Source organism: Ammospiza caudacuta, chromosome 12 (genome assembly GCF_027887145.1).
Source record: "Ammospiza caudacuta isolate bAmmCau1 chromosome 12, bAmmCau1.pri, whole genome shotgun sequence".
Lineage (NCBI taxonomy): Eukaryota > Metazoa > Chordata > Aves > Passeriformes > Passerellidae > Ammospiza > Ammospiza caudacuta.
In genome coordinates, this window is record NC_080604.1 from 14,044,756 (window position 1) to 14,057,349 (window position 12,594).

At 35.1% G+C, this 12,594-nt stretch overlaps 1 protein-coding gene across 1 annotated transcript in view; it reads right to left on the reverse strand.

The window, feature by feature from the left end:
- CFAP20DC (CFAP20 domain containing) overlaps positions 1-12,594 on the reverse strand; it is a 64,717-nt gene that overhangs the window by 39,378 nt on the left and 12,745 nt on the right. Inside the window, exons 6-8 of the mRNA XM_058813087.1 lie at positions 9,080-9,194; positions 7,112-7,268; positions 3,394-3,552 (exon numbers count right to left, since the gene is read on the reverse strand). Of these exons, the coding sequence (XP_058669070.1) occupies positions 3,394-3,552; positions 7,112-7,268; positions 9,080-9,194 (431 nt within the window). The remainder of the gene's footprint in view (positions 1-3,393; positions 3,553-7,111; positions 7,269-9,079; positions 9,195-12,594) is intronic.

Consider the following 12,594-nt stretch of genomic DNA (forward strand, 5'->3'; position numbering starts at 1 on the left):
TAAAAGTGGGTTATTTATAAACAAAAAAAAAAGGTTTGCAGGATTTCTTTAGAACTTCAATGAAAACCTAACTTCTGACAGGAAGAAAAAAGAACTCTAATTAATAAATAACAGAATAAATAAATAATAACACAAAAAAAATGAAGGCAAGACTGTCAAGGTATCAGTCACAGCTCAGAGAACTATTTACATGTACCCTGCTTTTTGAAATTACTGAATCTACTCTATTACCAGGGCTGAGCCCTAATATTGCAAATGCACTCTATTGCTGCTAAAATATTTATTACTATTTATTTTTTTTTTTACTGCTTAAACTGTAGATTTATTTTTATAAGTCTTTTAAAGCATGGAAATTGCCAACCAGTCTTCAAGACAAAAAGTAAACATGTAATGCAGGTGAATGTTCTCCAAAAAATTTAAAAAGGAAGGACAGTAAAATGGTTACACATTAATTTTACTATCAGGGTTGTAGAGCTGCACGTACTATCTATTTTCCTTTTATAATTCTCCAATATTGTCAGTGAATTCTCCTTTCCAGAGCTGATAAAAACAGTATCTTCCAATTAATTTATATTTAATATTTACAATGTCCAAAGATATTTTCTTGCTACAACTTGTATTAAATTGCTATCTCACTTTAGAGATTTGACACCTTCATAAAGCAATAAAGTAGAAACAAAATATTCTGCTGATTCCCCTGAGCATTTTTCATAACCTTATTTCAAGATCAGCTTTATTTACAGTGTCATCAAGGAAATGAAAAACAGATCGTACATTAGCCACCAATATCATCATTTACTGTACTAATAAGCACAGAAGAAGCTCCTTGCTGCCATTACCTGACTCTTTTCCTGATGTGACATTTGGTTGCTGTTAACAGCTGCCATTTCACAAGATCAGATGACCTGTCTTGGTTTAACATCAATTTCTTTTTTACTGGCTACCTTGGGATGTTGTTAGCTCCAATTAGAAAAGCTGATTTGCATTAAAATCTCTCTTAATGACCACATTAATTGACTGCAATTAATTACCTACATCTACACATAACAGTGTTGATGACATAATGAAATAATATGTGTAATTAAAAGTGGATGATACTAAAAATAATTTGAGCTTTTGATTATCAAATAAACAAAAAAGTTTAGTGGATTAAAGGAAGATTTTCCAATTAAAATTTACCTAAGCATACCAAAACTTCCAATTTCAAGCAGGCCAATTTCTGAAATTTAAAAAACATGTCTGCAAGGACACATGCTGTGTTTATAAGGTGGGATTGAAGATCACCACCACTTATGAATAATTTTACAACCCCAGATTTCTGATAATGAACATAAATAATCTATGTTTCTCTATACTGCTGTTTTATAATGATGATCAATCTGTTTACAAAATTGCTTTAAAGAGATAATCAGTACTTTGAATCAAGACAATAAGGACTGGAAATATTTTTGCCTTGGTGAAATTCTGCTGTTGACTTTACTGCAGGTAGGAAGCAATACACAGTTTTAAAGCAAAACAGCAGCTTTACTAAAAAGCTCTCAATTGTCTCGCCCAAGTCTATTTAAGCAATTTCACACCTTGGCACTTGTATCTACAATTCAGTTTCTACTGATTCTTGGCTTACAGATCTTACTGAAGCAGACATGCCAACTTAAACATTAAAAACACAGGAAATGCTGGTCTAGAAAAGGCCAATAATCTCTGTAACATTCAGTTCCAAAGGCCAAACCCAACACTTCAGAAATAGCACAATATAATTCAGTATGGACTTGAAATCATCTGCCTTCAGCAGAGTTCTTAGTGTAAGGTTGGAAAACCAGAAGTACAAAATTGAATTTTCTCTTCACAATTTTACTGCTGCTAAATACAACATTATTGTTACCTATATAAATTGGCAACTGATTTTGAAATCATACCAATTTCTTTATCAGCCTCTTTTAGCAGTAGATTCCATATTTTAATCATATTCTGTGTAACATGGCATTTTCTTTTATGAATTTTTAATTTTCAACTGCAACATCACATCAAATGATGTCTTGTTTTTGTGCTATGAGATAAGAAAAACAGCTTTTATTGAACATCCTTTGTATCACTGGTTACTTTTTAAATGCCCTTATGTAGATTTTTAATGTTTTCAGCATATCTTATATGAGAGATTATCATTCATGCTGTTTCTCCCTGAACCACTTCTTGGTCTCTAAGATATTTTCTGAGATGGTTTAGCTGATAATGTATAAAGTATTTCAGACAATAATGCAAAAATGATTTAAAGGTTTGATACCTTTTTCATTTCCTATGAATTTGAATTTCCTGCTACTTAGTTTTTTAAAACATATTAAAATCTGAAAGTTCTACTGAGCTGTATCTCTGGTGATGATAACCTGCCAGCCTTGATTCATTTAATTTTGATCCTTTAAAGCTTAACTGTAGCTATCATTCCTCCCCACTGTAGAATCCTCTGCATTTAGCAAAGCTAGATTTTATGTGATGTCATGTTCCACATTTACCCCATACAGTGGTCCCTAGACCACAATTTTTCAACACAGTGGCCACAAGGCATAAAACCAATAAACCTTGCTTTGAAAACTGTGATATTTCCTGCATGTTACCTGCTTTGTTTTTCAGGAAAAAGTAAATATGGGATTTCCAATCTAACAAACTTAAAACTTTCTGAAGTCCCACTCTTTATTAAACCAGTATCTGTATCATAACAAAATTTAGCTCCCCTGTTATTTGCTTCTCTGTTGAGATTATTCATAACTATGATAAACAATACAGAGAGTAGAACAAAAGCTTTTTAGGTCTCCTACTGTTAGCCTTCAGCTGTAACAATAATTTAAAATTTAATCCTTTCTTTTCTTTCTCTTAGCTTTTATTCAAGTCAATAGCTTGTATTGTAGCACACCACTGCCCAGCTTCTTTAATAAATCTCTTCAGTGCAATGCTGCTAAAGTCTAAATTATATGGTTAATTATTTTGTAGCTTAAAGAAACATTCAAATAAGACAAGACACCAATAAGACAAGATTTCCCTTTTCAGAGTATAAGCTGAGGACATTGCATACTCATATTGCCAGCAAAGTTTCATTGATGTGAACATACTTTAAAAAGAAGTGTAACAACTTCACTGCAAAATGCTTCAATGTACATTCATATGACATCTCAAATATTATTATCAATCTCATGCTTGAATTATAACTGTTCAGGCTCCACACAGATCTCAAACTATAGAACACACATGTGTCTGTGTGCTTGAGGCACTACAGGTGTGCAGGAGTTGTCATGTTTCATTTTAAGACATTGGAACTCTAAACATGGACATTTACAAAACAATCAATTGTTTGCACACACACTGTATGGATTGTACTCACAGTATTCTAATACAACAGAATACCTGTTTCTTGCACTGCCTTTTCCCTGCATTTTGTTTTTGGCTTGTGAATTTCATTTAAATCCAGCAGTTGTGTAACTTGTGGGACATCAGAATTGAGCTGGCAGGTTGGAGGAATATCATCTGAGACCTCGTATGGCCCAGGTGTAACAATGGATGTACCTGGAATCAGAAAACATGGGCTTTACTTCATGACACTATGGAATTCAATAGGACTTGCATTATTTGGTAGATTACATATACTTTAGCTCATATGGCTATAAAAACTAACTAGATTATGGTAATTTGAAAATATTGCTGCAATTGGTCACTTTTTATTGCAAATTTTAAAATTATATTGTGTATACTTTTAGGCCAAAAAATTTGAATACAGTTATAGAAATAAACACTAATGGCTGGAGTAGCCATAGAGAATAAATTTCTTTGATTTGTCAAGAGAGCAAACACAACAATAATAAAATATATTTTGATAATTTTTTTTACAACTCAGCTTTAATTGTAACACTGATACAGTGATTTTCAGATAAAATGAACACCTAAATATGGTATTCATATCTGTGGGACTGAAGGAGCAAAGTCCCATATATGCAAATAAAGAATTTAACAAGCTTTAATTCCAAACTTTGGACTCCATTATGCTTTCAGATAAACTAAAAAGCTGTCAACCTATGTATTCTTGTGACACCAGGCATGGCAGAATGTGAGCTGATTATCTCTGCTTTCCCTTTGATAACCAATATAGACTGAGTTTATGAAAGCTGCTCTCTGCAAAGAAAGGAATCCACGTCAAAACCATTCCTGATGTCACAACACAAATTAATTGCAAATTTTAGAAGACTTGAATATAATAAGCAAATGAATTAGCCTATTTTCCAAGGAAAAGAAGAGGAAAACACAACCTGAAACCCAAACATGAATAAGGGATCAAGTATTGCAATTCAAATAAAAAAATCAAATGTCCCATGCTGTATTTCAGTGTGGGACATATTTTTTCAATTTTTTTTTTTTTTTTTTTTGCCAAGCCAGTACATTATTTATCACTGTTGGGCAATACTTAGTGATAAAACTCATACATAAGTTCTGCATCACTATGGAAACAAGAAACTAGGTACAGTTTAAGCTTGTGTGCTTCAGTGTCATGAGGCAGAAAAGATGAAGTATTTCCTCTTCTATCTCAATGATCTCATACAGAAATAATTTCTCCGTATATATGGTTGTCCCCTTTGCATTTACTGTCATTTTAAGAATTCAAAACATAGTGTATATTTCTATTTGAAAAGAGTAACAAACTCATTGCACCTTGAAATCAATTCTTCCACCACACCAAGGAGTTTGAAGCAAAGGGCTCGACCCTTGTCCTGGTTTCTGAGAGTGGAGGGCTGTGTGCTGGATCTGGCATGTGAGCAGAGCTGATGTGTGAGTTGTTGTTCAGCTGGAGTGTGAGTTGTTGTCCAGCTCCCCAAGCTGCCCTGTCAGGGAGCAGATGGCAGGGGGCACAAGAAGCTGAGGGGACACAGCTAGGACAGGTGACCCCAGCTGACCCCAGGGATATTCCAGACCACAGGGCAGCGTGCTCAGCATCTCAATGACAGGGGAAACTGACTGGGGGGAGCTGCTGGTGGTAAACAAATTATGCAAATAAAAACCAAATGTCCTTCTTGGGTTTTATTTACCTTTTTTCCCCCTTGTAATAACAATTTAGCATTAAGGTGTTCTTATCTCAACCCATGCATTTTCCTCCTTTTACCCTTCTGCTTCTTTCCCCCATCCCACTGAGGGCGGTGGCTGTGTGCTGCTTAAGTGCTGGCCAAGGTTAAAGCACAACAACTCTCAATACAAATTGCAATGCCACTGCATTCAGTGGGGCTCAACTAACTAGTCCAGTCATTCTGAGAGGGAAAAAGCTTTATTAAAAAGTAATTGTTATATGAAAATTCATAATAAAAAAAATTACTATTGTTTTTCTTTAATTTGGTATGAAGTATAGAATCATTTAAATTCAGCCAAACCTTCAGCTGTAATGAAAATTTAAGATGAGTCTAGAGAACTTGCTGAGGGAACAGGGGTTGTTCAGCCTGGAGAAAAGGAGGCTGAAGGGAGACCTTGCACAGAGGTAGGTGTTGGTGTCTTCTCCCAGGCAACAAGCAGCAACATGAGAGTAAGAGCCCCAAGTTGTGCCAGAGGATGTTTATATTGGATAATAGGAACTCTTTCTTCATCAAAGGGTTGTCAAGCCCTGGAACAGACTGCCCTGGGTGGTGGAGTCACCATTCCTGGTGGTATTTAAAAGCCATGTAGGTGGGGATCTCAGGGATATGGCTTAGTGGTGGCCTTGGCACTGCTGGCTTAACAGTTGGACACAAAAGACCTTAAAAGTCTTTTCCAAACTAAACAATTCCACGATTCTGATTCTATTCCTATATTCTATATTCTATATTCTATTTATATTTCTATATTCTTGCCTAGATAAGGAAATTCAAAAGCATACAGAAAGTACTAATGCCCACCAGCTGTGTAATAATCATAGAATTGATAATTAAGTAATTAAAAGTGTAATATTTTAGTATGCTTACAGTTTATTAAAGCTGTTGACTCATTATGTTAGCTGCATTTTAGAATTTTGGAACTCATTTAGAATATTTAAGCACATTTCAGAAACTGTTTAGAGTGGAAGGGAAAAAACAATGCACCAATGGAATTAAATTAAATGAATGCTAGTGAGAGCTTGAACTGCAGTTTCCTGCTGAGAATTTACCATATTCTCTCTGTAGACATTTTTAATTAATATTTTTTCCAATCTTACCAACAAAAAATCAGAGGAGTAATCACAACGTTTGCCTACTCTCTCCTATTGGTTGAGTGTTTCCAAATGGAAAATACATTTTGCTACACTTATAATTCTGTTAACTACCCCTCCTTCTGAAACCAGAAATGTTTTTCAGGTATGTTCCTTAAAGATGAAAAATGAAAATTTGAATAAAATAGAAGCTGAGTTATTCCTAGGGGTGCCTTTAAAATAAGAAAGTGCCAGCTGTGCTTTTGAAATTTCTCCTGTGTTACTGCAAATACCAGTGAGGAATGAAGTTCTCTCCTTGGAAAATGATGATTCAGGATTATGATGTGAGTCTGGAGACTGGTAAACTTGACCAATATTGGGTCCAAAAAACCCCGTTATTTTTCAGTTCACCATCAAGATTACTTTCCCAATAAACAAGGCCACATTAGGGTAACTGGACATGATCTGAGGGGTTTATTATAGTTGCATAGCTCTGTTTCATATAATGTTTTGTTACAATTTTGTCTGCATTATTTCAGAAAGAAATCTTTCATCAGCTGCTAACATCCAAAATTAAGAAAGCAAACAGCAAATGTTGCTATTTTCAGTACTTCTCTTTCCTCTCAGATACTCTGTTCCTAGCAAAAAATCAGATTTCTATCAGCATCAGACACCCTCATTAAAACAAGCTCTCTACTTGATAAATCTTCCCAGAATATTTTTCAATAAAAAACTTCTAAGGAATTCAGTGTTTAAAACACAGGAGTACACACATATTTAATTAGTTGCCCTAAGTCCAACACTATCAGACTTAATATGCTGCACTACCACTTTAATTTTTATTAAATCATGTAATCCTTCAAATTGCCAATCTGATGAATAAGAAACTTTTGATTTTATAACATGAACAGTTATGATTAAGACTAGACAGTAATTAAAACACACCATCTTCCTCAGCTGTAACTGGAGGCTTGAATTTTAAAGTGAAGACCTTTCTTAGCTTACAGTTGGCTGAAATAGTAATTCCATCCAAGGACTGGAAGAGAGCTCCTCTGAATATTTCATAGGTAAACGTTACCAAGTCAATGCACATATTGCACCACTAGAAAAGAGAAACAAACTCTTTAGTAAAATCCATGAGCTGAGGCTAACACACCTTCTATACAAATAGATGGCCTTGAGTAGAAATGCAGCAATTTTCATTTAATTTGCAGAACTGTAAAACATTTTATATGATTACTCATGTGTAAAATTCAGCTGATCAATGGTTGAAATTTTAAGGGAAAAGAAAAGTAAAAACAGAATGATTGTACATGCCCAATTTCCTTATAAAGTCAAGGTAGAAATATTAGCTTCTAATCCACAAATAGCAAATATTTTTGAGAAAAAATTTAGGTGCATACATTACTGTTCAGGTCTTAAATCTGAAATTTTGGAAGGAAAGGAATACTTGTTTTGAAGACACCAAGCAATGCACTGAAAAATTCAGTATTTAATTATAACTGATACTTCTAGTGATGAGGTTGAAACAGAATAATTTGTAGGGATACAATACAGAAATCTAGCATGTGAAAATGCAAACTCTGTTCTGCTGATGGAACAAACAACTTATTTTATATCCTGATTCACAACCCCTCATGCTGATAATAACAATCAGCTTGTGTATACAGTAAGGTGAACTATCAGAGCCATGTAAAAGATCTATCTAATCACTGAAAGCAGAATGCTCCCTCCTTTAAGCAAAAGCAATGATAAAAAGGCAGAGAAGCATTTAAGGGAGACAGATATGTATTCAGATACACTCAGGAATATAGATCTACTCTTTAAGGTTGGTCAAGCATTAAGGTTATTAAAATATTTTGTCATTATAAATTATCAGAGCATCTAGACATATCTGATTCATACTTTATTATCTAAATTAAAATTCATAACTGAAGTTCATTTTCTGCTTGAATTTAACTTGGTGTACATTAATGCACACGTTAATCCTGAAATACCTGTTCTAGTCTGACACCAACTAACTGAAATTACACTGAAGAAAAATAATTTCATTTCATTGGATTTTGAATTAACAGCAACTTGAGGGGTATGATCTGATACATATTCATTAAAAAAAGTCCAACTACTTATTCCCACAAAGCAGAAAACTTCTCAATTTTAAGTTGCCACAGCTGCTTTCACTTAACCTATCTCAAAAAAAGTTATAAATTCAGAGGTTTTTTTGTAAAATATTCTCTCTCATGTCTAGCCTTAAATTCACAACTGTTTAGTATACTGTTATCTAGTTCTCTTTCTGAAAATATAAATTTTAAAATATTTGAAATCTAACTATTCTCATATCAAGTTTATTTTCTAAAGCAGTATTTGAGGCTCCAATCCTTACATGGTCACACAGTAACCATCAGGCTTTGTATCCTGTCAGCTATAACCATATGTTGTGGCTGGGAGAGGGGAACGAGGAGAAGAAAGTTGTTTTTGTTTTGTTCTCATCAGTTTGACACAGAGATTGTTCTATATTTGGAAGAACCTGAACAATGTGAAAGCAGCCATCAGCTGCAGTCTACCTCCAGTGAATGTCACCAAAGGTCACTACAGGAGAAGGGACACGCGAGCAGGAGCACTATCATGAACAAGTATCAGGGGCACAGAGAATTTTACAGAGCTTGGATCAACAGGTGAGGTGAGGAAACATCAAAAAACAGCAGTAATTTTGTAAAATGAGAATGAATTCCTAATATAAGAAGGAGTGGTTCTGATGCCATCTGGTAAAGTGGACATACAAAAGTATCTTTAATTATCTTCAATCAGTAGGAGCTGAGTTCTAAACAAGCAATAATTCCAAAAAGTTCATAATATACACAAAATATTTCAGATTTTCAACCTCAGTCCAAGTAACATTCCCAAGGTACCTACTATTTTGCGTTTGATCATAAACAGAGGAATTTTGGCATGCAGAGGGGTTACAGACAACTCCTTGTGCACCGTTGACAAATACAATCTTCTTTTAATATTGTCAAAATCAGTTATCCTATAAAAGAAAAGTCAGGAGAGAATGGAACAGATCTTTGTCAATTCAATAATCCAATATCTTTGGGAAATCACAAAAAACCTGTTCATGTGCAGAAACCTTTATGTCAGCGACAACAAATATGGAATTAAAAAATACTTTTACAAGATGAGTAATGAGAGTTCTTTCTCCAATTCAAACTTTGTGGCTATATCCCTGCATATATAAAATCACTTTACATGCTAATTTCATTTCAACAGTCTACACTCTTTGCTAGATTTCCACAGCCCTTCAGAGTATGAAAGAATTCAATTTGTATGAACTAAGAACCCAGTAGCCTTTAATAATCACAAGTATTTGGCCCCTTAAGTTTGTCTTATCTTGGGGCCTGCTAACTAGAAAAACATTATTTGCTTTCTTTTCCTAAAAATGCCTCTGTCACTGCATATAGATTTTTTTCAGCTTAAAGGTAAACACAATATATTGTCTATCTGTTTTACTTCACAAGGACTTATCTTCAAAGGTGAATTATAATGCAGAAGTTTATTGCTCACTATTCAGGTCATCTCACAATGATACCAAGGACACTGAATTTCAACATTTCCAATAAATTCAGACTACAGCCATGGTCACACACACACACAAAAAAATTTCCTTTAAACTGATAAAGAGGGTAATTTTTATGTTCTGTTTCCTTGAAGTCTTGTTAGCAGCTGTACTGTTTTTGGCTGGGACCCAGTTAAATTTCTTGAGGGCATCTTGGAGAGTTCTATGCTTCGGGTTTGTGCTGGAAGCAGTGCTAGTAACTCAGGGATGTGTTTTTGGTAACTCAGGGATGTTTTCACTGCTGCTGGGCTCTGCTCACACAGAGCCAAAGCCTTTTCTGCTCCTCACCTCATCTCACCAGGCACGAGGCTGGGGATGTGTGAGGAGCTGGGAGGGGACACAGTCAGGACAGGAGATGACAGGGGATGTTTCAGACAACACAGAGCCATGCTCAGCAGAAAGAACTGTGGGGAAGGAGAAGGAATGGGGGAAGCTCAGAGCTACCTTGTTTTCCCATGCAGCCATTACACAGCATGAAGCCCTGAGCTCCTGGAGATGGCTGAACATGTGCAGGCCCATGGGAAGGAATTAATGCCTTGTTTAGATTTTGGTTCCATGTGCAGCTTTTGCTCGCCCATTAAACTGTTTTTATCTCAGGGCACAAGGTTTTGCACTTTTACCCTTGTGCATTCTCTTGCCCAGGAAAGAGAGGGGCCACTGTGGCTCAGCTGCTTCCTGGGGTGAAACCACAGCAGCAGCACAACCCTGACAGTCCCCAGCAGTCCTCCCTTAACACTCCAGAGCACAGATATTACTTTAAAGGCTGCAGTCTGGGAGAATATGCTTAATCTATGGGGAAACAATGATTAATTTACCTATTATTTTGAACAAGCCTATTTCTAACAGATGGGTATTTCTATGTAATTAGCAGCCCCTCTGAGACGACAAACACTTATAAAAAACAACTTTTTTGTCAGTACTTAGTGTTGCTAAAAGTAATTACTCATAATCATTGAAATGCTGGGTTTTACTTTAAAACAGTAAAGACTGTCTTTTAGATTTTTTTAAAATTTTATTTATTACTGAAAACACTTTTTCATTAGCTAAGGACTACCCGTAGCTTAAATAATAAAATTTTAAATTTGCAGAATAACACCACAAAACATTCATAGGTTTCCTTTGGTCAACTTAGGAGGACATTACTCTGTGACAAATTACATACTTTAGTTATTTTTGCCAATTTGAGAGTTTAAGCAAGGACAGTACAAAGTATACTGCAAGTATGTAAATATCAAGTACAGGCAATAAAAATACATAAGCACCTTCTTGTTCCCCCATAGTCATTAAGACCATCACCAGCTTTCCAGAACTTGCTGATTCTTTCCTCTCCCTTGCAGATAACCTGACCTTTAATCTGTTCATCCTCATAATATGGGTGGGCAAATGAAAACAAAGTGGAAGACTCATTATCTGTTTCATTTTTAAAGACTGCCAGTTCCTTTTATAAATCACATGCACTTGAAAAGCAGAAATCCCACTACTGTGCCAAGAAAAAACTATTATATCCTCACTGTTGGTATTGTTTGACATGAGAGATTCCAAAATCAGCTGCACATATTTTTATGAATGGACAAATTATATCAAGTCCTTGAAAAGTGATTTCATCAGAACACTTCCAAGTGTCTTACAGTGCTGGTGCTTGGGCTTGATATTACTTTTGAAGAAGTTTAAGCAAGATGAAGATCACCAACAAATGGGCCACATGGCTAATCCTTTGATTAAGGCATAATTCCAGCCATCACTTTACTTCCCATATAGCCTTTGGTGAAAAACCTATGAATCTAGTTTCCAGAAACTCTTCACTCTAAATCTTGAGTGTCCAGAAGTGCTAAAATTCAGTGCACCAAAGAAGTCCAAAGCAGTGGAGCAGTGGTTGCTTGAGGCTCCCTGGATTTCCTGGTTGCATTTAGAACTGAGCAATTGTGCTGAGAAACCAGGCAGCTGCAATAACCTGAGTACTGAGACACAAAAATACCATCCCTGCTGAACCCCAAACTGCATAATTCTAAAGAGAGAATGGTGCTTTAAATGAGGCTGTAACAGAGCAATAGAGCCTAGAATTAAGTCATTCATATTTCCAAACAACTGGCAATAAACCTAAGTTCACTCTATACTATCAGTTCAATATGTTTAAATTTTATTATTTTTTTCCTATATGAATAGGTTTATCTCTCTCCCTCATGAAGAAAAAATAAGAACCTTGCTTATAGAAGGGCCATTGGTAAATTTACAACTCAGTAACATTCCAGAATGTAACACTGAACACATTTGTTTTGATCAAAAGACATACATTTATATCAGACTCTGCCATATAAGTCTAAAGTAAGACTTTTTATGACAACAGATGTGCCATAAGGAAGGGGCAAACCTGAGATGCTCAGATATAATCACTCCTAAAGAAGTGTAATTTATTTTTGTAAATACATTTAAAATAATAAAAACACTTATATTTCACAGGCAGAAGTAGATGAAACATTCTAACAAGTAAATAAAAAAAAAAGAAAATGGCCTTAAAATTGTATAAAATAATTTATTTCCCAGGAGAAGGAAGATAATTAAGAGTTAGTGTAACTTTCATACTTTTCAATTACACTGCTTATTGGAAAATAAAAATAAAGAAAGGGTCTGGAGAAACTCTTTTCTGAAATAACTCAGACAATGGGAGCTAGAACATCAGATCTCTCAGTTACAAAATGAGTCCAGAATATTTTGGTGGCACACAACTTTTTTTCCTGCTATCCAAGAGTAGAACTTATCTTAAACCTACAATCGCAAGAAGCATCTGCAGCACACATCTTGATTTTCAAAGATGAAT